We start from the raw sequence: 23,808 nt of genomic DNA, 5'->3' as shown, positions 1-23,808 counted from the left end.
CTAAGGCAAGCTGGACGAGGCGGAGGCGATATATCGGCGGGCGCTAGCCGGTAAGGAGAAGGCCCTCGGACCCGGCCACACGGACACTCTCGGCACCGTCAATAACCTAGGAAACCTCTACAAGGCCTAAGGCAAGCTGGACGAGGCGGAGGCGATATACCGGCGGGCGCTGGCCGGGTACGAGAAGGCCCTCGGGCCCGACTATATAGACACTCTTATAACCGTTAATAACCTAGGACTTCTTTACGCGGGCTAAGGCAAGCTGGACGAGGCGGAGGCGATATACCGGCGGGCGCTGGCCGGGTACGAGAAGGCCCTCGGACCCGACCACACGTCCACTCTTAGCACCGTCAACAACCTGGGAAACCTCTATAAGGCCCGAGGCAAGCTGGATAATACAGAGGCGATATATCTACGGGCGCTGGCCGGGACCGAGAAGGCCCTCGGACCTGACCATCCAAGCACTCGACTTGTTATACGCAACTTAGAGAAGCTGCACCATAGGTGGTAGACAGGCCAAGGAATGAAGGCTTTGGAAGCGGGCTATGATGCTTTTAAGCTGTTCACGAAGTGAGGGTTTCGGAACATTAGAGGCGTTGAGTTAGCAGGATGACAGTAGCTGTCAAAAAGCAGCTCAGGGTGGCCAATGGCTGTAATGATACGCGTTTGCTTTTAGCAGTGCTACAGTACAGCAGTAGTATTAACTCGGACGTACCTAGTGACTCAATTATAGTCTTACGTTGAACCGTCTAAACGAGACGTCCGCTTTATGTCAACGGTTGGGACAAGCCGATTGCCGGTTCCTCAAAACTGCACATACCGTTTCGCCACGAACCGTTTTCTTTGGCCGTTGTGCATAACGTGCATAAATACCCAATCAGTAATTTCAACTGGGGTGTGGCTGAGCTTGGACTGAGCCGTGCCTGAGCAAGAGTGACAAGAACGCTAGTCTCAATCAGGTCGGCGCAACAGTCGCGGTAAAACCTGGAACCTGTGATTGTTCTCCAGATAGCAGAGTACATATCATGACATTTGCTTCAAAAGTGGCCTACTCACTCTCTGTACAACGTAGTTGCTTTTATTTTTATTTTTATTTTAGTTTTATCTTTATCTTTGTTTGCGGATCGCTGGTCTCGACCGTGGTGACAGACATCGCACCCGGTTTAGTTACCTACCTTGCCCAATGGAAATCCCCATGAGCCGCAGCGCCACTAACGCTGTCTCAGTAACCCTCCCTCTGCACCTGCAGTGGTCTGACAGGCGTGCTAGGCCCACGTGCCGAAAGCCGAGGCCCTGGGGTTTAGAGAGAGGGGAGACGACAGCTGGAATATATTTAGCCCTGATAGCTCCATGTGCTTTCTCCCCCGCGTTCTCGTCTCATTATTGCTTCTTGTTCTACGAAGCACGGAGAAATATTCGCCTCGACGTCAAGGTACACCGTACGCACGGCCGCAGCACTAAATACCTACCTAATAACATCGACGATGGTTGAGCACTCTGGCACTTCAGATTTGCTACTGGCCGATCTGCTAGAGTCGGGGTGAGAGCGGTGAGAGCAAGGGTGAGGGGAGCAATTGATCGGGCTGCGTCTGCTGCGTCTGCTGCGTCTGCTGCGTCTGCGTGACGGAGGTCAAAATGCGAAGAACTGTCCAAAGTCGCCCTCAGTTGTGCAATGATGTTATGACTTCGCTTCGGCTGACGAGGACACGAAAATGAAGAGGGAAAAGAGAAGGGAATGACTAGTCGATTAGTTCTGGCGAAACCCCTTGGTTGCATGTGCTCTTTGGCTGGAGTCATCGAGAGATTCGAGACCTCCTGTAGCCGATCAGTCAGTCGTCCTGTACTTTGTAGATTGAGAAACCCGAGTAAATCCGAAAGCTGAGCCGGATGGAATCAAGGTGAAGCAAGCCCAGCACCCGGACCGGAACCGGAACTATATGGTTCCGTTCCACCCAATGATGTTTCTGATCTTGATCTGATTTCGTCACCGGATGTGCCGAATCGGTACAAGGGAGCCAAAAAAAAGAAAAAGAAAGAAAAACTCGTGATCGTTCAGCCCCGACTCTCACAGCGGCAATTTGAATATACTGCCCTGCCCGGAACACACCAGAAGTGTTTTATACAAGATCGATATCGGGTCGTCGCACCATCTAGCAAAAAGAAATCGAACGCCACCTCATCCGCATCAGCCCGACGTCTTCAGTTAGTCGACTCCTCTTCCCATACAAAGAATGTGACTGACCGGCAAACAAGCCTCAACCGCCAACCGCCAACAACCAGCTTCAACGCCCGCCCGCCAAAACTACAGGTATCGACACGAAGGGCTATCGAACATCGAACACTCACTCCACCGCCTTATCGGACCACCTCTCACCTCTCACCTCCCACCTCTCACCTCTCACCTCCCACGTCTCACCGCGTCCCGTCGTACCCGGTTGACCCTGTTGGTCAACTCACCACTCACCCACCTCACCCACTCAACCCTGTGGCCCGCCACACGCCTCCTGCATCAGAATCCATCACTTCCTGTCGGCGTACCTACCGTCACCCGTCTAGCTACTACGCCCCTAACCCCGCCTCATCGGCGTGTCACTGGTCGTATCGCGCATTGGTAGCAGGCCTTCGGAACTCTTCCCTGCACCAGTCGCAGCCACAGAGTGTGACCTCTGTCTCGCTCTCGGTCTCGCTTTCTCTCTCTCCCTCTCTCTCCCTCTCTCTACCTTATTCCGGCACGCCGCAGTTTACTACCTTTTTCAGCCATCGCAGCCACTCGGAGAAAAAGCAACGTTCTCTTTTCCCCCCTCCCCGAGTCCCGTGACACTACCCCCCCAGGCCGCCCGCCCCGCCTTATTATCTCTTTTTCTCCCCTCGTTTCGCCTGCAAGGCGACCTTTCTTTCTCGCAGCATGTCAAGAGAAATGGCCAACGAAATCAAACTCCTCAGCGGCAGTAGCCATCCCGATCTGAGCGCTCAGGTCGCCGGCCGGTGAGTGAACTTTTGATCAAAGTCCTGTTTATTGTTTATTCCCCACCTTCTTTTCGCCGTGGGAATTTTCCCGCCGTCCGTCCCTATGTTCTCTCCGGGTCTCGGCGCCCGGTTCCCGGCCGTGGTTCCCGGCCGGGAGAGAGTTGGGGTACGGGTACGCCAAGTGGGTGCGAGTGAGACCCGGCGCGTCCACCTCTACCTCTACCTCTACCTCTACCTCTACCTCTACCTCTACCTCCGCCATCTCACTCTCCCTCTCACTATCCGTCTTCTTCACCCCTCTTTCAAAGAGCCTGGGCCTGGGACTGGACTGCATATTGTGCTGACACGAGTCCTCCCCTCATCCAGCCTCGGCATTGAAATCGCCAGGACCGTGTCCCTCAACTACTCGAACCAGGAGACCTCCGTCACCATCGGCGAATCCGTCCGCGATGAAGACGTCTACATCCTCCAGTCCGCCGCCACCGGCGACGTCAACGAGGGCCTCATGGAGATGCTCATCATGATCCACGCCTGCAAGACCGCCAGCGCCCGCCGCATCACCGCCGTCATCCCCTGCTTCCCCTACGCCCGCCAGGACAAGAAGGACCGCTCCCGCGCCCCCATCTCCGCCCGCCTCATCGCCAACATGATCCAGACCGCCGGCGCCAACCACATCATCACCATGGACCTCCACGCTTCGCAGATCCAGGGCTTCTTCTCCGTGCCTTGTGATAATCTGTACGCCGAGCCGTCCGTCCTGCGCTGGATCCGCGAGAATCGCAACGTCGAGCAGGTCGTCATCGTCTCGCCCGATGCGGGAGGCGCCAAGCGGGCCACTTCTATTGCTGATCGTCTCAATGCCAGCTTTGCCCTTATTCATAAGGAGGTGCGTCGTCTGCCACGAAATCATCTTTTCTTTTTTTCTTTCCTTCTTTCCTTCTTTCCTTCTTTCCTTCTTTTTGTTTTCGCATCGCTTACACGTTTTGAACAGCGCCCCCGTCCCAACGTCGTAGGTCGGATGGTTCTCATTGGTGAGGTCCGCGACAAGGTGGCCATCCTCGTCGATGACATGGCCGACACCTGCGGTACGCTGGACAAGGCCGCTGGTCTCCTGCGGGATGCCAACGCCAAGGAGGTAAGCTCTCTCCATCCCATTCCCATTCCCTGCCTCATCCTATTTCGCTGCACGCGAGCTAACAGTCTCCTAGATTCTGGCCATCGCTACTCGTGAGTTCTCCCAGCCCTGGTTCTTCCAGCCCTCGCCACACATAATCGTCTTTGCGAAACCCGCCACTGACAAACTCTGAACAGACGGTATTCTCAGCGGCAACGCCATCGAGACCATCAACAACAGCAGTCTCTCGGCCCTCGTGGTTACCAACACTGTCCCTCTCGGCGACAAGGTCAGCCGATGCCCCAAGCTTCAGGTGATTGACGTTAGCGGCACCCTCGCCGAAGCCATCAGGCGGTACGTTACTGCGCCCTCTACCACCCCAAAGACCTGCTGGCGTCGAGATGAGACGGCTAACCTCGCCACAGCACGCATAACGGCGAATCCGTGTCCTACCTCTTCACCCACGTGCCTGTGTAAATTTCCTCCCAGCCTACATTACTCTGTTTCTTCTCACAACGCATCGCGCCAGCTCTTATCTTCTATACATACCCCTAGAGGGCATCCAAAATCAGGGAGTCGGCGTTTGGGTTTCTTTTTCTCCGCATGGACGAGGCATGTGGTGTGGAGTATCAAAAAGCAAAAGGTTGTTAGCTAGATTGGCGAGGGTTCTTTGAGGCTGTTGGTGGGTTCTTCCGCTCCCTACTGAACATTTGTTTCCGAACGAGTATGGTCCGCTTGAAATGTATGCAGCCTCTATGAGGCCGTTCATGTGCTACCTAGATCATATCTTCGGTTCTCAAACGTTTCATGCCTGGTGCGGAGGTTTGAGTTGGATGCCATGGCTGTGGGCGTTCGCTGACAGGAACAAGGTATGAAAGCGCCACATGAAAGTTGATGCACCGCCACAGCTGTATACCAACGTCCCCCCGAGTTCCTCCTCCTCGAGTCTCGTGTCTTTGATCATGCCAAGTTGAGGAACTCACTGCTGAGTTACCTAGGTAAGAAAGAGCAACAAGAATAGTTACCATGCCCTTTTATGGTTGGCAGTGTTTAGGTAAAGACTTACGAGAATTCCTGGGATATCTGACTTACATCAACCAGAATGGGTAGAAACAAATACCTTCTTTGTGTTTCGTGAACACATTGAATGATATCAACGCCCTTGGATGAGTTTCTGGCTTTATTCTGATTACAGTAACTGTATAGAGAAGACCGAGCTTATGGTATCCAGAGAGATTCACAACCTAGTGGAGTCCCCTTTATGCATGTCAGATTTCTTTCAGACAAAAGGTGGTAGACAACATGAAATCCCCCATCTCCATGATGTTCCCAATAACCTTCCTTAAAAATCTCACATAGACTTCCGCCCAAAATGTTCGACTTCTTCCGTATCCTCTTTTCTTCTGGCTAACATGCCGGTGCCATCACTGATCCATTCATCTGTTACATACGCTGCACACCCGCATATACCGCACCCGCCTTCTCTTGTGAGATGCAGAATCATGTGAGCCTTTCACTTGAGGAAAGAGCACGCGAGGCCTACGAGTCGTTAGCCATCCGGACAGCAGAAAATACGGCCAGGGCACACAAGTATAAATTCACCCACGCACGCCCAGGGCCTGATACTCGATCTTTTCTTCCCTTCCACACGCAGTAAAGGTGTCCAAAGGAAGCTTGTTTACGAAACACAGCTTCGTCGTCAGAAACGTGCCTATAGTAGATTCCTTCTACTGTGTTTGTCTCCCCTCGTGCTGCTTCCTTTCCTCTTTGCGTCCTCATGATTCCCTGGAATTGATCTCTCCAAGCAGATTTCTTCTACTGCGTTTGTTTTCCCGTCACTACGCTACTTGGTTTTGTTTTGCCTCAAGAACCTTGGCCACTTCTCGGAGCTTCTCGGCTCTGCTGCACACATCTCACTCGACAGCCAAGTCCATCAGACTGCTACCGGCTACCCCTCTCTCACTGGTGGGACTGCGACTGCATCGACCTTGTGGCAACCCGGACCCATCAAGTCTCACGCAAGGATTGATTTAATCTTCATCTGTCATGGCCAAGGTAAGAAGTCTGAACACGTATCCCTCACCTGTTTGTGGATAAAACGTTCGTCTTTACTCCAGTGCTGTATAGGTATTCATGCATACTGATGTATCGACACTTTTTTCACAGACCAAGAGCACCGGACCCGGGTCCGCCGCCAAGAAGAATCAGGCCTCTCAGGAGGTCACGATGACTGAGAGTCAGGTTGCTCCGAATGAAAACATTGATCAAGCGCCCGTGGAGGATGCTGGGGTTGAGAACAACAATTACCCCCAGTGTTCTTGCTGTATCTGCTGCCCCGAGTCGGATCCGGATGACCAGCCTGAAGGTGACCACCAGGCCCAGGAGCATGAGAATCATGAAGGCGGCACCGAGACGGGTCTCTCCTCGAGCTCCTCGAAGGCAGCCGACAAACCGCCCCCCGCCCCTCCCGGTGCCCGTCGCTGCGGCCGCTGCCGGAAGACCAAGTGCCTGAACTGTTTCTTCATGCAGAACAAGGTGTGCGAGCCCTGTCTCGTGTACTGCAGGGAGGTTACGCGCAAGAATCCCGGCGGACGCTCCGGAACCGGTCGCAAGAGCAAGCAGCAGCCGGACCTCGCGCCCCCGAACGCCGACGACGACAATGTTGCTCGGGCAGGGCCTTCTTCTTCCCACTCTGCGGAGACCGACGAGGAGCAGACGACTTCTGAGGCCCCAAAGACCAACCGCAAGCGCAAGCGCGAGGCCGAGTCCCAGCCTGAGACGTCCGAGCCTGCGGCTGCTAAGAAGACTCGAGGCGGTAATGGCCGTGGCAAGAACGCTGCTGGAGTTGCTGCTTCTACTGGTGGTCGTGGTCGTGCCGCCCAGAACACTGCCAAGAATGCTCGTGCCTCTACCTTTACCTCTGCCTCTGGTTCTCGTTCTGGCTCTGCTTCTGGTGTCACCTCTGGCTCTGCTGATGATGCTGAGATGGCTGATGCCAGTGAGGATGGAGGCCATGCTGCGGCTCCCGCTGTCACTGTTCCTCGGTACACGGTTCGGAGCCCGGTTGTGCTTCCTGCTCTTCGCTACTCTCGCCCTCGTCCCGAGACGCGTGCTCAGCGTTTTGATGCCATGTTCCCTCGTGGCACTGGTGAGCAGTAACTCACGCTGTCAAGCAGGGGTCGCAGTCTTGCACTTTGCATTGCCGTTTCACCAGCAGGAATACTTTGACTGATGGCTAGGGTTGGCCTCCACGTGCAGATACGATGGGCTATTGCAGATTGGGTTTGGGTTTGGTTTGCTTGAGGTTGCTGCGTCTTCAGACGGACATAGGACATGGAGGTATCAGAGGCCCACGTACTATAGGAATGAATCACAGGAAATCTCTTCTCCGTTATGATGTGGTCCTTAGGTTTGTGTGAACAGCTCAGCTCACTTCCAAAATTCCCTGGTTGTTCTGCCTCTGCCCGGCCTTCCTTGGTTACTCGGTTGCTGCCAATGTACTTGTCTCTATTCAAAGCCTAGAGCAACAAACGCGGGGTTAGATAGAAGAGAATGCCTGAGACTGAAACAACCAGAACGCAGAGAGGAGGGAAAGACCGAGAGACTCACAGGCTTTGTCATCTTCTACGTGTAAGCTAAGGTACGATATGATAGGTCGACTACGTACATGACGGGTGGGAGCGCTAATGAAATGATAATTCAGGAGTTTTCAGAGCCGGTGCCTCCCCAGGACGATGACATGTGATGGCCTCTCAGATGGCAGTGGCAGAGAGACTTCAGGAAGTCTGGGAAATAAAGAAAAAAAGAAGAAGAAAAAGGAGGGAGGGGGGAGAAGAGGTAGGACTCATGGGAGAACCGGTTGAATGACATTCGAGCGGTCAGTGATATTAATAGTCAACCCTCTTCTACTTGCAAAGCGTACCACGGTAACTTGGTCCGATTGTTCCTAAAAGAAGATATAAACGACTCGGATTTTGAAAGATCAAAATACAAGTGGGCAATGGTGGTTGATAGATCTTTGGCCAGAGGGTCAAGTCGGAGCTTATATTATACTATTATATCTTAAACTAGCCGTTATATAATATATATGTAATTTAAGAGGAAGTTGCTTTGTCCTTCTTAATCAGATTTGTTTGCCGTTTCAAGTTTTCAATCTTTGTATATAATGCATCAGGACATAGAAGTTGGAACTATTCAAGTTAAGAAAGGGGAGGTGCTGATTCTAAGAACCATCTTAGTATGCTATTGCTATGTATAGTATAGTATAGTTCTTATGCCTTTCCTTCCCTTAACAGGGAGCCCCGGGGTGATACAAGACCGTGGTACGTCTTGTTTTCCGTGAATCGACCCGGGTCTGGGACCCGCTAAGTCCGGTGAAGGCGTTAAGCCACGCCGGGACGATAGGGTGGAAGTGGAGACAAGGCGATTCCTAAAAGAGGCAAAGCGTGGATGACTAAGAGCAAACGGAAGTGACCAATTGCAAATGCAAACATCGTATCGAACACCCCGAAGAGTCTCCACATAAGGGATAGCTTGCTGGCATGTGATTCGTGGACCCAGAGTTACACCAGCACAAGTCACGCCATACTGATCCACACTTCTCCACATTTCTTCACACTACTAGGCCACTTACACGTGCGTGTAAGAGGGATGCCGAACGTCCGGGGTCAACGGCCGGACGGTCTTGAGGTCAGCAGCAAGGATAAAAGAGAGGGTTGTCAGCTCATAAAAAGAAGGGGAAATCTCCCGTGACCCTCTCTTGTTTCTTCGGTCGAAACAGGGTGGATGAACATCAAATAAGGCCTTCCTCGATATCTCTCTCTCACCGTCATATTCAATACCCTGGTCCATTGGGCAGCCCGGCGATCACCCCTGAATCCCGATCCGTCTTAACGGGACATCAAGACCAAAGCCGACAACAGCCCAGCAGAGTGTCTCGAGTGATTAGCCGTTACTTTTCACCTGTTTTCCATGGAGTGTACGTCGTCTGGCTTCTCCTTCTATCCATATCAATTCATCAGTTCAACTCTAACCTTCCTTCAGGGGTATCAACCGTATCATAGAACACTCGTTATAGTACCGACCTGTCACCTGTAATACAAGTCTTCTCAGGCCGATAAATTCCGAAAGATACCCCCCTGGGAATCCCATCCTTCATCAGTTTGGCTTCTCAGATATACACACCTTCGTTATCCACCTTCGCTACATGCCGACACCGACCCGGACACTGTCGTTACACACTCCATCCGCCTCGTCCTCTACGTCGTCACAATGTGGCTAACTCGCACCATCTCCATGACCAACTTTGCCGTCGCATCGTCGGCCCTCGCTTTCCAAGTCTTCGTCCTCTACCCTTGGCACGAGGAGTTGCAACGCGACTTCAACAATCTCCAGAAGGAACACAAGACGGCTCTCGAGGCTGTGAAGCTCAACGTCGAGGAGCTGAGACGAGAACACATCCGGGTGCTCGACGCCGTCAAGGCTGACCTGGAGGTCCAGAAAGGCAAGCGCTCTTCTGTGCTCGCCCAATTGACTCGGGGGCACTGGTGAAGGGAAGTGATCCGAGGGAGGCTATCCCGGCTTGGTCTGACCTGGGACACATTGTTAGACAAGAGCACAACACGACGATGAAGAGCAAGCGAGATGGATAGTTATATAGGTCCTGGTGGTAGGACCTGGACCTAGTTGTTCTCGCAGACGTTATGCTTATATACCCACGTAGACTAAACGATTCAGTTTTCTTCCTGCAACATGTCGGTTGACTTCTTTTTTTTTTTGTTTACTCTAGTCCCCCATGTGGGATATTTGAAATTAAAGCTGTGGACTTCTGTTAAATCTCTTCATGATAGAAAACAGAACATGGAAGTTCGGTCTTGGGTTTGATTCTATACACTTTCCTCACAATCCTTCTCTCCATTTGTAGATACAGGCTTGGGCGACAGTGTGTCCGCGAATATGTTCTTCATTATGTCGTTCTCTTCTTTTTTCTACCTTGGACGATCGACTATTCCGGGGAAGAGTCTGCCTCCAGAGCCCTTATATGTAGTGCGTTGTCCGCTTTTCGGCGATTTAGACTATTCGCACTTGCGGCCCCCCTAAAGCAAGTGGTCTTGACCGTTGGAAAAGCTACGGCCGGCGCAAGAAAGAGAACGGAAGAAGAAGGCCAAAGTGAGTCGAAAACAAAGGGTTCATGTTGATGCTACCAGAGCCCGAGGTGAAATACAAAATCATCTACCAGACTCTCGTGATAAAGAGAGGCAAAAACATTCTCCCTAGAGTCAACTTGTCAAGCTCTCTCGCCCTGGTTTGGAGAGACCGGCGAACTGATCTCCACCGAGCCACCGGTTTGGGGGTTGGACTAACACGGTAACACCCCATGGGGAAAGGATGGCCTGCGGCTTCACGCCCTGATTGGAACAACGAGAACATACCGGGATAAAGCTTTGTCGGGGGAAAACCGGAAGCCACTTGTTTAGCCCAGGGCCCCAGTTCTGCCAAGTGCGCTTACGCTTTCGGGACTTTAACTACCACTCGGCATCCCCATTTCTCTCCATGCCGGCAATCCATATTGAATGGACGGACCGGACGGAAGTGATAAACTCGGGGGTCAAGACACCAGGGAATTTCTTAGGATGTACGGAGTAGCTTGGATTCTGGGGTGAATGTCAGGGGTCTGGTTACTGCATCAGTCTGAACTCTGAAGTTTTGATATAGGACTACAGTCTACTGCCGAGGTAACAGGAGGTAACACGAAATCGAAGAGACCGTGTGAGTGTGCTGCTGCATCAATCACAATGCCATTCTCAAAGGTTAGCCCCAGAAAGTACTCCACAAGACTGTATGGTCTTAAAAGTCGTGGCTTATATTGAACGTTGATCTGACCCCTTAGCCATCCCACCCGGGCCACCCCTATTCATTCCCTCGTTCACGTCACTCAAACTCTCCTTCCCCCCCCCCCATTTCCATCACGGAATCAGTGACTATTGCTTCTTCTCGTCCGCTGGTAGACCAATCTCATCAACCTCCGAAGGGCTGTCACCCAAGTCATCATGCGTCCTTACCACCGTCCTCTTAAACTTGCGCGCCGACACGCGCTGATCAAACAGAATGTCCAACTCAGCGTAGGTCCGACCCTTGGGCTCGGGAAGACGGAAGTAAGACCAGATGGCACAGAGACCGCAGGTGCCGGCCCAGAAGAAACCGGCCCGGGCACCCCAGTTCCACGCCGACGGGTTCAGCATTCTGGTGGTCATGACGTTGCCGACCATGCCCAGGATATTGTACGTGTTGCGGGCCAACACCACCGTCTTGTTCTTGAGCCGCGTCGACGACAGCTCCGACACGAGCGAGTAGCAGATGGGCCCGACGGTGCAGTTGTACGTCAGCGCGTAGACGAGCAGCAGCGAGCCGATGGCCCACTGGCCCGACTCGTTGTCCCGCCCCGCGAAGGCCGCGAACCCGATCGTCAGCAGCAGCACGCACATGGTGACCTGGCCCGTCAGGTACAGCGTGCGGCGCCCGAACCAGCCCATGAGGAACCAGGAGAACACGGTGCCCACGCCGCCGATGGCGTACTGGCCCAGCGACATGTTGAAAGAGTCCTCGACGGCCATGCCGGCCTGCTGGTAAAAGTAGGTCGAGAAGGCCATCATGGTCGAGCCGGACAGGTGCTGGGCCGCCCAGGTGAGACAGACAATCTCCGTGCGGCGCCGGTCGATCCCCTTGAAGCAGTCCCAGTACTTGGTCCCGGCCGAGATGGCCTTCTCGAGCTCGTTGGTGTGCACCATCATCGACACGTTCTCGTCGGCGTTGAAGTCCGGGAAGGCTTCCCGCTTGGTGAGGCGCAGCACCGACCGCTTCGCCTGCTCGAGCCGGCCCTTCCGCACCAGCCACCAGGGGGACTCGGGCGCGAAGAAGATGCCGACGATGAGCGGGATGGGCCACATCCACTGCAGGGCGAAGGGGATGCGGTACCCCCAGTCGTCTTCGCGCTGGAGCATGGCGCGCAGGACGCCCATGGAGAGGAACTGGCCGATGACCCAGCACAGGTTGACGTAGGTGGTCAGGTAGGCGCGAAGGTGGGTGGGGCAGACCTCGGAGGCGTAGGTCACGGTCAGGGTCTGGAAGGCGCCCCAGGGGATGCCGATGAGGATCTGGCCGATGAGGAGCTGCACGAGGGACTGGGAGAAGAAGATGATGAAGATGACGCCCGTGGTCATGGCGAGGGCGCCGATCAGGGACCAGCGGTAGCCGACGCGCTCGGCGATGATGCCGTTGGCGAAGAGGCCGATGATCTGGCCCACCTGGTTGCCGTTGGTGAGGCCGGCTTGCCAGGCGGCCGTGAGCTGGTAGGTGCCGTCGGACTGGAGGACGCCGAACGCTCTCTGGAACGGCGGGTAGGCGAACAGGTTGCCGAGCAGGGTGATGTCGAAGCCTTCCATGATGACGCAGGTCGAGAGGAAGATGGACCAGCCGATGGCGTGCGGGTACAGCTTGAAGGATTCCCGGAGGCCGAGTTGCTGTTCGGCCTCGGAGGCACGCTGGGCCTCTTGCGAGATGTGCTTGAATTCTTCTTTGGACATGGCGGCTGCCATGCGTTGTCTGGCTCCGTCGTCCACGTGGACGGCGCTGGCCATGCCTATGTCATTGTCCGCCATGGTGAGTGGACTCGGTGGAGGCTATATGGCCTATGGGGTTTGGGTTTGAGTAACGAAGAGGGGGAGGGTTGTGGTGATAATTGGGAAGGGGTCCGAGTCAGGATGACAGGAGAGCACGCATGTCTTGCTAAGGCATACCCTTCGATTACCGTCCCAAGCACACGAGATGGCCCTCACTTTATACTCGGTTGTAAAGCAGGCCAGTGCCAGACCTCCGTCACAAGAACAAAGTCAACGTCATGAAGGACCCCTGGACCCTGGGACCTCGACCCTGCCATGCGTCCGTGATCTTTCGGTCCCTTTGCAAGCCATCCCAACCACAGTTGAGAAGGCATATTGCTGCACTGCCAAGGTGCAGTTGAAGTTCACGGCAGTGATACGCCCGTGGACGGATGATGCTGGAAACAAAAGTCCCAACAAGATCCAACTTGACAAAGAATTAACATGTAGATCTAATTTACCGTCCCCATGGGGCCCCGCCGTTGGCTAATACCCCCGAAAAGGCGACGGGCCAAGATAGGTCGCCGGGGTCAGTACCGGTTAGTGTATGCACGAGACGTCCGATAAGGTAGGTCGATGATACTGTAGACGGGACACGGCAGTCGGCGTTTGAATTTGCACGTGAGTGGCTGTCACTTATCACCGCCGACGTCGGCGTTGTGGTCCCGTGGACTCCGTCGCTCCCAGTCTGGTGCCAACAGCAAAGGTGCCAGAGGTGCCGGTTGAAGCTTGAACTTGTCAGTGCCACGACCACGCCGTTAAGGGGCCAAGGTTCAAGGGTCCACTACTCCATTGGACCAAGTGACCAAGGAACCAAAAGAACCATCCTATGATTCCTATCCCGCCCCTCCTCCAGAAAAGCATAATTCGAAAGTGAAGGCTCGAAGGATTCTATCCGGCAGAGCAGTCCAATCACGGCTCTGCGGCGGGAATATTCAGATCGGGGGTTGGAGACGGTTTGTCTGGGGTTGAACAAGGGTTCAGAGGTATGAAAGCTTGGCAAAAGGCGGAGAGCGAGGTGATTCGCGGTCTTGAGCAAACAGTTTCCGACCTCTTTCAGCGGGAGTCGGGCCTTTGCGAGGGTCCCCTGTCTGTCCCATGGTAAAAATCGCGTCAGATGAAGGGGACGGGGCGACAGATCATGGATTCATGGTATCAACAAAGAACTCGGTGTGGAGAATTTGTTCAGTTCGAACTGTTGGCTGCGTCCGATGGATCACGGAGAACAGAGACTCTCGATATTTCCAAGGTCGATATCAGTCTCTTGCTTGTAGATCTTTGCTTGTTTTGTGTGCATCCTGTATCAAGCACATATTAAATCGACACGTGGGAAACCCGGGGTTCGTGGATACTTGGATCATCTCCATGAACCCGTCCAGGCCATCCTGAGTCCTGACTCCTCCTCACTGATCCCCTGATATCAGCCTTTCTTCTCTCTTCGCCTTCCTAGGCTGTAGTTCTCAAAAGTCCCCATGGGTTTTAACCAATGCTAATACTACTGCGAGGCAAGGTATATCATCCTCCCGAGAAAACATGGCATTTAATCTGTTACCGCTTTGCCATGCAGAAAGCAGACCTGTCTCCGGACCCGAGTCCCACCTTCGGCGTCTCCGGAGACCCCGCAAAGACGGCAAGTCGAAATCATCCCCACCGGGTTGTGTCGAGAGACGGCTCAAGTTCGATGTGGTTGAGAACTTGAGCCCTGGCGGAACCATCTCAAGGACTGTCGACGACCCCCGGTCCACCGCGCACAGGTATCTTGTGAAATCGATCTATGGCTGAGAGCCAAATGCCCTGAGGTCGCGATCGCCAGTTCGCTACCATGTTGTATGGTCTTATAAGACGTCCTGGATCCTGAGTCCCTGGCCTCCAATACTCTGTGCTCTCAGTTTGAAGTGGCTTCCCTCAATTTCTTATGTCTCTCTATATTCCTTTGCCTCGAATACTGTGCGCCGACAAAGTTGAACTCTCCTGTTGACAAATGTCCTGTCACGGGAATGTGCAGAATGAGGCGACTGATCATCACTTCAGGAGTGGTGGTTGATGATCCGATGGGAAGAAATCAGACTTGCAGCTTTTATACCCAGGGATCACAGCCTACCATGTCTTAAAAGTCCGGCCAGAAGGGATCCAACTGGTCCGCACTGGAATGCCATGTAGTTATTGATCTGCGATGCATCCACTTTGACCTTGCGATCTGAGCCCCTGAGCCCCCGAGCCCCCGAACCCCTGATCTTCCCGAGTCCTTAGTGACGGGCCTTCGTACCCGGGCGGCCGAGTTCCTCGCAACCTGATCTCACTGCCCGTTGTCTCGCTACCAAAGGTAGAACTACAGAAATTGCCGGTAGTTGCCCCGGTGCATCGCGTGTCTCTCAACTTCACAGCAGAGCTGGACCTGGATCTCCGATCGATCTCCTGGGCCGCAGCGAAAAGATCAGATGGCCGGACTCTCGAAGGCAAGCGGGGTTAGAGTTATTTAACCGTCCGTTCCTCCGATTTGGCATCTCTCCTCGAGAGTCATTGTCTTCCCACTCTGCCTCTCTTCCGCAAGCCTTTAGCCCTGCTGCCGACATGGAGGCTCCAGAATCCAGACCATCAGGCTTTCTCTTCTTCTCACAGACACATGATTCCAAGGCCAATGCTGCTCAGAAGCTCGAAGAAGAGATTCTCAGGTCACGTCAAGCTGGATCACTCGTCGGAACCGGAAAAGACTACAGCGAGCAAGTGCCTCCCCAACCTCTTCAGCAAGATCCAAGAAACGTTGGTCGGCTGCTGGCAATGGCATCCCGAGACTGATCGTCACACCGAGGCGCCGAACTGACCCCCGCGACCGAACCGCTGAGGCCAACGGTTTCGCCTGAAAGTCGGCTTCTACACCGATGTAGGCTCCCGGCGCAGCTTCCAGATGCAGTACCTTCAAGGGCCTGGGCCCATGCTCCCTACCAGTCCGCATCTCTAGGCAAGAGAGTTCTCGAGCCCCATCAACGAGTCGACGATGATAAGACATGGCATGTGACGTTGAGAGGGGGGAGGAATGAAGTAAAGGACCAGACACTTTCGAAGACGGCCGACATGAGACGTTCCGTTCCGCCAGTCCCTGGCTGGAGATATTGACGGAGCTAGAGTTGGTTATCACGACGGGTTCGTTATCGACGGGAAGAAAGAATAGGTGGGCGAGTGGTGGAAGTTAGTAGAGGACGCGTGGCCGAGGCTGGACTCCCGGGCCCTGGTCTGATGTGAAGTCCAGGTTAAGGATATATGGTACCCTTGCACTCGGAGGGTAGTGATGACGCTTCCTGTAGCTGACTCGTCTCTTATTATATTCGCCGTCAGGAGGGATGAACTGGGCTGACAGAGCAAACGATGGAATTGCCGGTATTCACACATCATGCAACGTGCTCGACTCCTCATATGAACACAGCCCCCTTCTGCGCCTCGATAGCGAAAGAGACGAGCCGTCTTATCCTGTCCTCTCTTCGGTGTATATATAGGGACGGATCATGCATTGGAGCCGGGAAGCGAGCACGAAGAGTGGATTCCGGGCTGTGGTAGATGTACGCGGGCGGCGGACCTTAGTCGAGGTGAGATGACACTCGACGCATACTTTCGGATGCTGAGAGTCGGGCGTCCTGCTGATATTAACCTATGCATGATGATGAGTTTGGGGGGCTATGAGTCGGGACAGAGTGGGAAGTTTGAATCGTTGAAGACCACGGGAATCGAGGGACAGGAGATGACGTCCAAGGTCGCTCGGCCCTGATTTCCCAAGTACCACGTAATCGTAATGAGTGAGAAAAATACTTTACGTCAGGTCTTTGGGGTCTTTGGGATCGTGGTCGGAGAACCGGGGCGTTGGGATAGACTTGGGTAGGATTCCATTATTTGATGTGATTGGAGCTTTCTCGCGTCATTTGGGGGTGGAGAGAAGAGACAGAAAAAAAAACCCCCATTTTGCAAATGGATTTCGATTTATATTGGCGGTGGACTTGACCTGGAGAGCGTGCATGGTTTTGGATGTTGTCGCGTCTTGGCTTGCATCGGGTCAGGGACACCAGGAACTGATGCAGGAGGCGAGTACACCTACGGATATAAGAGTCTTTTCCCCCCTTTATCTTATTCCAGAGGCTCATCGCCTTTTGTGACTGTGACTTCGAATGACGAGGTATCCGTACGGAGGAATGGAGGAATCGGTTTGGTGACATGAACTTTAGAACTGTACCTTAGTGTATCGTGTACACATAGAGGCCGCAGGCGGGAGGGGATCGGTACATCGAGCTGGACATGAACCAATAAGGTACCTTAGACAAGCCAGTGACATCACGGTGAAAAGATTTAAGCGTCAGGGCATTTGCTTCGCCATCCTTGGCAGTAGTAGCAGGCCAATAAACAGGCGTTCCAATTGTGGGTCCGAATGGGGGTCGCGCCTGCTGTTCCTGGTCGGACCTCCCTTTGCAAGGAAGTGAGCGTACAGCGTATCGCCCAGAGATGGAAGGAACTACCGTGTAAGGTATGAAAAAATCGTGCACTCTTCGACTTGAATCTCAAGCTTCCTTTCATCCAAGGTCCAAGGCCAGGGAGTGGGCGACCGACCGAAAACAACAACTGGCGAAATTCGGGTCACCCCAGGGGTTCGCCCCTGCGCTCCGCTCCGCTGCTATCACAAGTTTCCCGTCCATGCGTTGTACGTGTAGTCTGGTAGTCTGGTAGTCTGCCGCCACTCAGAGAGAGACACCCGCGCCGCATGCTGCACGTCCTGCATGACTGAAATACACGTACCAAACTACCACGGCAGGGCATGGCAGGTTTATGTACGTTTTACAGATCGCTGGCACTCCTCTGCATGGAACCGGCGTCTGCCATGTCTGTCTCGGGATCGTGGTTTGCCCCGATTGGGCCAATAGTGTAGGTAGGTCCCGTTGCAGATGCCGGAGTTTCCTTTTCGTTGTCTCGTCTATCCAAGACTGTCGACAACTCTCTCTCTCTGTTCTTTATCCCTGGCCCTGGGCAGCTCACTTGAAAGTCCAAGCGAATGAAATGGAAGCTCGGAAACGCAAAACGCAGAACACAGAAGCATATCGATTCGCTCCAGACCCAAACGACCCAAACGGCCCAAACGGCCCAAACGATTCCAGACCATCTCCTCGCACGCGCCGGGTCTTGGAACCACAAAGCTTGGTGCTTGTGCTTCAAACAAGCAACGACGCCCGTCCACCACGGACTGAAAGCCGACCCGCCAGGCGGAAAGTGGACGGGGGTGATGGTGGGGTTCATCTACATCAACAAGCCACCCAGCAAGCACCGATAAAGGAGTACTGACATATTGGCCGTGGCTACAGTGGGCCACTCAAGTCTTTTCCTAACCTTGGTGCCCCATCTTTTCTTTCTCCCTTTGCCCACTTTCCTGTCCTTCCCTTGAAAATCGCTCATGGCTTGCTGCCACTGTGGACTGCCGAGTGCCCACACCCCTTTTATGCCCCACCTTTGCGTGCTTTGCACAGCCTCCTTCCACCTCTCCACCACCCCACCACCCCACCACCCCCGAACGCCCCCTTTCTAACCCCCTTTGTGAGCCCCTCATTGGACTTTATGGTCCGCTGGCGGGTAGCCAAGAAGCCACTCGCTTCTCCATTGTTTCGGTTGCTTTGCTTTGTTGCCCCCCTCAGTCCTTCCACGGGCTGCTGCAGGTGAACCATGAGGGCATTTCCGCAAGAATTTCTCGAAATCCGTACAACCGCCCAACTCCCAGTTCCAACAAGTCAAATTCCCTGGGTTCCCCTGACCACTTCCTTGGGTCCGCCTACAACGCACTTCAACCTGGAAGAACACAGCTTTTCGGCGCAGCAATTCGCACGACGGGTCCCAAAATCGACGACAACGACTAGCAGATTACAAAAGTCGCCTCAGCTAGGCAGGCAGACCAGAGAGAGGTAGCCAGCCCGTAGCCCTCTCAAGAGTCGGATTCCAACACAGCCTCATTCTGGGCCCTCATTGGAATCTCGCTCAATCTCCCTCCCACTCTGTACGCCCACGGCTGTCATCTTGCGCCCCGTCGTCGTCACAGGTACCCCGTAGCGCCCTGAAGGAAAGGCTCACTAGAACGAACTATACGCGAATACGACTCTCGATTTCCCAGCGTCTCGCCTCCCATCTCCGTCTTACTGAATACGCGCCGCTGTAGCCTGTCCCTGTCACAGACCACAGGCACGAGCACGACTACGAGCACGACCACGACCACGCAGCCAGATCACCTGCGCGGCGTATTCGACCAAGTACCCCGTACTCCGTCCGGCACAACTTCTTACGGCCCTTCCTATTTCCCAGCACCGCCCGGGTCATCAGTTCAGAGCCAGTTCAGCCGGAACTTCTTACGTTGCCCCTTGCCCCTTGCGCTCAGCCGGAATCGGAAAACGAAAAACTCAAATTCCACCAGGGGAGGCGCAGGTTTTCCATTTTACGAGTTACTCTGACGCCCTCTCCACTCTTCACTTCAGCCGCTTCAGCCAGTGTAGACGCCGTCGGACTTTTTCTTCCACCCCGTCATTCTTCAACCTTGTTCAGCCCTGGCGTTCATTTGAATGAAAGGGAAAAAAGAAGAGAAAAACTGGACACCTCCAGTTGCCTCCCAACATCGCCTCCCTCCGTCAGATTATAACTACTACACAGCTTTGCGCCAAGATTGTCAAACCCCTTTCGGCCTCGCATCATTTTCACCACCCTAACCTGAACCTGAGCCTGAGCCTGAACCTGAACCTGAACCTGAACCCGAACCCGAACCTGCTTGGGAGTTTGATTTGTTCAGCCCAGGCTCATTTCACTCTCCGTCTCTCATCATGGTCAATAGCAACAGCCTTGCGCCGCCTCGGCTACACATCGAAACTTCAGAGCCATCACCAGCACTAGAAGCCGAAGATGACATATCCGACAGTAGAAACGGCCTGGCAGTACCCCTACCCCCCGCAATCAACGCAACCAACGCAACCAACACAATCCACACAACCAACACAACCAACACAACAAACACAACAAACCCACCCAACAGGAGTCGCGCAGACAGCTTAGCACCTCCCACTTTTCACCTCACCACCAGGCCTCGCTCAGGCTCTACCGCCGACGACGAAACCCTGGCGCCGTCACCCACCGCCTCCACCCACTCCATTCCCTTCCTCACCCCTCTAGGTGGCAGCACCATTGCGCCCAGCATACGTTCTCGGAGCGGCAGCGTCTTGATCGAGGATACCGAAGCCGCCCTCCGCCCCGATCCCGGCTCCGAAGCCGATTTTCTCGTCTCCGACGACACCCCCTTCGCCTTCTCCCCCGGCCACCTCAACAAACTCCTGAACCCCAAGTCTCTGTCCGCTTATTTCGCTCTTGGCGGCATCCGAGGCATCGAAAAGGGCCTCGCCACGAACCTGTCCGCTGGCCTGAGCCTCGACGAGACTACTGTCCTCACCCGCGTCGCCTTCGAAGACGCCACCGGCCACAAGGCCCCCCAGTACCCCAAACCCCCCAAATCGAAATCGCCGCCTTTCACCCCTCATCCCGTGTCCGTTTCCTCCGGCGATGGCTTCCGAGACAGGATACGTATCTTCGGCAAAAACACCCTGCCCCCGAAAAAGCCCACGCCGCTATGGAAAATCGCCTGGGAGACCTATAAGGACCCCATCCTTCTGCTGCTCACCGGCGCCGCCGTCATCTCCCTGGCCCTCGGCCTGTACGAAACCTTCCGCGGCGACCATCCCGAAGGCGAGCCCCCGCTGAACTGGGTCGAGGGACTGGCCATTTGTATCGCCATTATCATCGTCACCCTGGTCGGTTCCTTCAACGACTGGGAGAAGGAAAAGGCCTTCCTCAAGCTCAGCGCCAAGAAGGACGATCGCGATGTGAAAGTCACCCGTTCCGGTAAGCCCGACATGATCGGCGTCCACGAGATCCTGGTCGGAGATGTCCTGCACCTGGAGCCGGGCGACCTGGTCCCCGTGGACGGCGTTTTCATCGACGGCCACGACCTCAAGTGCGACGAGTCCTCGGCCACCGGCGAGTCGGACGCCCTGAAGAAGACCCCGGGCGACCAGGCCTTCCAGATGCTGCAGCGCGGGACCGCCCCGGGCGACTTGGACCCCTTTATCATCTCGGGCGCCAAGGTCCTGGAAGGCGTCGGCACCTACGTCGCCACCTCGGTCGGCATCAACTCGAGCTTCGGCAAGATCATGATGTCCGTCCGGACCGACATGGACCCCACGCCGCTCCAAAAAAAGCTGGAGCGTCTTGCCATGGCCATCGCCAAGCTGGGTTTCACCGCCGCCGCCTTCCTCTTCTTCGTCCTGCTCTTCCGCTTCGTCGCTCAGCTCCCCGGCGACACCCGGACCCCGCCCGAGAAGGGCTCCGCCTTTATGGATATCCTCATCGTCGCCGTCACCATCATCGTCGTGGCCGTGCCCGAAGGTCTCCCCCTCGCCGTGACTCTCGCCCTCGCCTTTGCCACCAAGAGGATGTTGAAGGAGAACAATCTCGTTCGCGTCTTGCGCGCCTGCGAGACCATGGGCAACGCCACCACCATCTGCTCCGACAAGACCGGCACGCTCACCACCAACAAGATGACCGTCGTGGCCGGGACCTTTGGCACCGCCAGCTTTTCCAAGTCGGACAAGGGCGATTCGGCCGGTCCGGCCCTGTTCGCCAAGTCTCTTCCCCAGAAGACGAAGACGCTCATCGTCCAGTCCGTCGCCCTCAACTCGACCGCCTTCGAAAGCGAGGAGAACGGACAGGCCACTTTTACCGGCTCCAAGACCGAGACGGCCATGCTGCACTTTGCCAGGTCGCACCTGGCTATGGCCCCCCTCGGCGAGACGCGAGCCAACGAGACCGTCGTCCAGATGATGCCTTTCGACTCGAAGAAGAAGTGCATGGCCTGCGTGATCAAGCTGTCAGGCGGCACCGGCTATCGTCTCCTCGTCAAGGGTGCTTCGGAGATTCTACTGGGCTACTGCAGCACCAAAACCGACGTCGATACCCTCGTTGTCGGGCCCCTGGAGGACGCGGATCGCACTCGCCTGCGGGATACGATCAACGAATACGCCCGACAATCCCTCCGGACCATCGCGCTCGTCTACCAGGACTACCCCCAATGGCCGCCCTCTGGTGTTGAGTGGAAGGACGGCCACGTCGATGTCGGCGCGGTCCTTCATGATCTCGTCTTCCTCGGTGTTGTCGGTATACAGGACCCCGTGCGCCCAGGCGTCCCCGACGCTGTTCGGCGGGCCCAGGGCGCTGGTGTGACGATTCGTATGGTCACGGGAGACAACGCTATCACGGCGCAGGCGATCGCGACTGAGTGCGGCATCTATACCGACGGCGGCCTCGTTATGGAGGGACCTGTTTTCCGAACCCTCACCGACGAACAGATGGACGAACAGCTCCCTTACCTGCAGGTCCTGGCTCGATCGTCCCCGGAAGACAAGAGGATTTTGGTGGCTAAGCTGAAGGCCCTGGGCGAGACGGTGGCGGTCACAGGCGACGGCACGAACGACGCGCCGGCCTTGAAAGCCGCCGACGTCGGCTTCTCGATGGGTCTTAGCGGAACGGAGGTGGCCAAGGAGGCGTCGGCGATCGTGCTGATGGACGACAACTTCACCTCGATCCTGACGGCCCTGAAATGGGGACGGGCCGTCAACGACGCCGTGCAGAAGTTCCTCCAGTTCCAGATCACCGTCAACATCACCGCCGTGCTCCTCGCCTTTATCAGCGCTGTCTCGAGCCCGGGTATGCACTCGGTCCTCACGGCCGTGCAGCTGCTCTGGGTCAACCTCATTATGGACACGTTCGCGGCGCTCGCGCTTGCGACGGACCCGCCGACCGACAAGATCCTGCACCGCAAGCCGCATCCCAAGAGCGCGCCGCTCATCACGGTGAACATGTGGAAGATGATCATCGGGCAGGCGATCTTCCAGCTGACGGCCACGCTAGTGCTGCATTTTGCGGGCCACCGGATTTTGGGGTACGACCTGGGCGACGAAGTCAGGCAGATGGAGCTCGACACGATGATCTTCAACACGTTTGTGTGGATGCAGATTTTCAACGAGTTCAATAACCGCCGGCTCGACAACAAGTTCAACATCTTCGAGGGGATCCACCGGAATAAGTTCTTCATTGGGATTAACTGCGTCATGGTCGGGGCGCAGATCGCTATTATCTTCGTGGGTGGGCGCGCGTTCAGCATCAGGCCCATTGACGGGACGCAGTGGGCGATTTGCGTGGTGCTCGCGTTCGTGTCCATCCCCATGGCTGTCTTGATTCGGCTTTTCCCTGACGCGTGGTTCGCGGCCATGGCGAGGTTTGTCGGCAAGCCGATCCTTTTCGTCTACAAGCCTGTGGCGAGGGTTTCTTCGCGTTTCTTCTCGCACGTTGGCGGGCCGTTCAAGAAGGCTTGGGGGAAGGTGTTTAAGAAGAAAGACGACGAGGAGGAGGAGGACGATGATAATGCGCAGGACGACAAGGGGGGCGAGAAAAACCAGCAGGAGAAGGAGGAGAAGGAGGTGGAGGCGCCCATCATTGCGCCGGAGATTATCATCTCCCCTGGCGACGACGGGTCCAGGAGTGACAAGGAAAAGGATCTGGAAAGGGGGGTTTGAGGGTGGTCGCATAAGGCGGCGCTTCTGATTTTTTTTTTCTTCGTCTACGAATTCTCGTTCTAATTTTTGCATCAAAAGTGCGGCGTTCGAGAAAGCGATATACAGGTACGATACCCCATCAGTCTTTACTGGGCGTGTGTAAAGATATGAATGAATATTTTGGGTCATGGGACGGGTTGTTTGGCAGGGGGGCGGAGGTAGGATATCTACACACTACGAGCGATGGCTTAGATGCGAGCGGAGAGGAGAGGATGGATAATACGGATAATACCAGAGTCGAGTACATATCATCAGTCATCTTGGCGACAGTTGTTTCCACACTTGATGCAGACCAACCCACTTGGTGCGCTCACTCGACGACCGCGGAAAACGGAATCCGGCATTGTAATGCATCTCCGGCCGCCAGGGCACATGCTTCGTATCGGGCGACTCACTACACTCT

General features: G+C 55.0%; 8 protein-coding genes across 8 annotated transcripts; 6 read left to right on the top strand and 2 right to left on the bottom strand.

The window, feature by feature from the left end:
* Window positions 1-265: 265 nt before the first annotated feature.
* Window positions 266-511, top strand: SODALDRAFT_280094 (hypothetical protein; the record flags this gene model as incomplete). Its single annotated transcript, XM_028608216.1, has 1 exon — window positions 266-511. A coding segment is annotated over one exon (246 nt), but the record flags the coding sequence as incomplete, so codon positions are not given.
* A 2,394-nt stretch (window positions 512-2,905) lies between these two features.
* SODALDRAFT_279951 (ribose-phosphate pyrophosphokinase) lies at window positions 2,906-4,558 on the top strand (the record flags this gene model as incomplete). Its single annotated transcript, XM_028608201.1, has 6 exons — window positions 2,906-2,985; window positions 3,334-3,853; window positions 3,959-4,102; window positions 4,176-4,194; window positions 4,279-4,435; window positions 4,507-4,558. 6 exons carry the CDS (start codon window positions 2,906-2,908, stop codon window positions 4,556-4,558), a joined length of 972 nt encoding a protein of 323 aa, XP_028464924.1.
* Window positions 4,559-6,127: 1,569 nt separating this feature from the next.
* On the top strand, window positions 6,128-7,433 carry SODALDRAFT_400805 (hypothetical protein; the record flags this gene model as incomplete). The annotated part of the gene is made up of 2 exons (XM_028615326.1): window positions 6,128-6,136; window positions 6,248-7,433. 2 exons carry the CDS (start codon window positions 6,128-6,130, stop codon window positions 7,238-7,240), a joined length of 1,002 nt encoding a protein of 333 aa, XP_028464923.1. The 3' UTR covers window positions 7,241-7,433.
* A 1,815-nt stretch (window positions 7,434-9,248) lies between these two features.
* Window positions 9,249-9,732, top strand: SODALDRAFT_188487 (hypothetical protein). The gene has a single exon (XM_028607115.1). The coding sequence runs from the start codon at window positions 9,353-9,355 to the stop codon at window positions 9,629-9,631; it is 279 nt and encodes a 92-aa protein (XP_028464922.1). The 5' UTR covers window positions 9,249-9,352; the 3' UTR covers window positions 9,632-9,732.
* A 1,016-nt stretch (window positions 9,733-10,748) lies between these two features.
* Window positions 10,749-13,048, bottom strand: SODALDRAFT_334190 (sugar transporter). The gene has a single exon (XM_028612145.1). It carries the CDS (start codon window positions 12,736-12,738, stop codon window positions 11,062-11,064), a length of 1,677 nt encoding a protein of 558 aa, XP_028464921.1. The 5' UTR covers window positions 12,739-13,048; the 3' UTR covers window positions 10,749-11,061.
* On the bottom strand, window positions 12,976-14,122 carry SODALDRAFT_360792 (hypothetical protein; the record flags this gene model as incomplete). The annotated part of the gene is made up of 6 exons (XM_028614311.1): window positions 12,976-13,136; window positions 13,292-13,320; window positions 13,375-13,472; window positions 13,562-13,829; window positions 13,959-14,019; window positions 14,110-14,122. The coding sequence occupies 6 exons, from the start codon at window positions 14,120-14,122 to the stop codon at window positions 12,976-12,978; spliced, it is 630 nt and encodes a 209-aa protein (XP_028464920.1).
* Window positions 14,123-14,271: 149 nt separating this feature from the next.
* SODALDRAFT_360791 (hypothetical protein) lies at window positions 14,272-16,498 on the top strand (the record flags this gene model as incomplete). Its single annotated transcript, XM_028614310.1, has 10 exons — window positions 14,272-14,499; window positions 14,598-14,771; window positions 14,899-14,980; window positions 15,066-15,203; window positions 15,290-15,502; window positions 15,582-15,683; window positions 15,790-15,862; window positions 15,933-15,974; window positions 16,094-16,195; window positions 16,258-16,498. The coding sequence occupies 10 exons, from the start codon at window positions 14,272-14,274 to the stop codon at window positions 16,496-16,498; spliced, it is 1,395 nt and encodes a 464-aa protein (XP_028464919.1).
* A 3,070-nt stretch (window positions 16,499-19,568) lies between these two features.
* SODALDRAFT_340526 (calcium-transporting ATPase) lies at window positions 19,569-23,366 on the top strand (the record flags this gene model as incomplete). Its single annotated transcript, XM_028612958.1, has 3 exons — window positions 19,569-19,662; window positions 19,789-23,114; window positions 23,160-23,366. 3 exons carry the CDS (start codon window positions 19,569-19,571, stop codon window positions 23,364-23,366), a joined length of 3,627 nt encoding a protein of 1,208 aa, XP_028464918.1.
* Window positions 23,367-23,808: the final 442 nt, after the last annotated feature.

Source organism: Sodiomyces alkalinus (assembly GCF_003711515.1).
Source record: "Sodiomyces alkalinus F11 unplaced genomic scaffold SODALscaffold_7, whole genome shotgun sequence".
Classification (NCBI taxonomy): domain Eukaryota; kingdom Fungi; phylum Ascomycota; class Sordariomycetes; order Glomerellales; family Plectosphaerellaceae; genus Sodiomyces; species Sodiomyces alkalinus.
This window is presented reverse-complemented; position numbering and strand designations above follow the sequence as displayed.

Coding starts and splice junctions, on each gene's coding strand:
- SODALDRAFT_334190 (XM_028612145.1), bottom strand. CDS start 12,738: ATGGCGGACAATGACATAGGCATGGCCAGCGCCGTCCACGTGGACGAC.
- SODALDRAFT_188487 (XM_028607115.1), top strand. CDS start 9,353: ATGTGGCTAACTCGCACCATCTCCATGACCAACTTTGCCGTCGCATCG.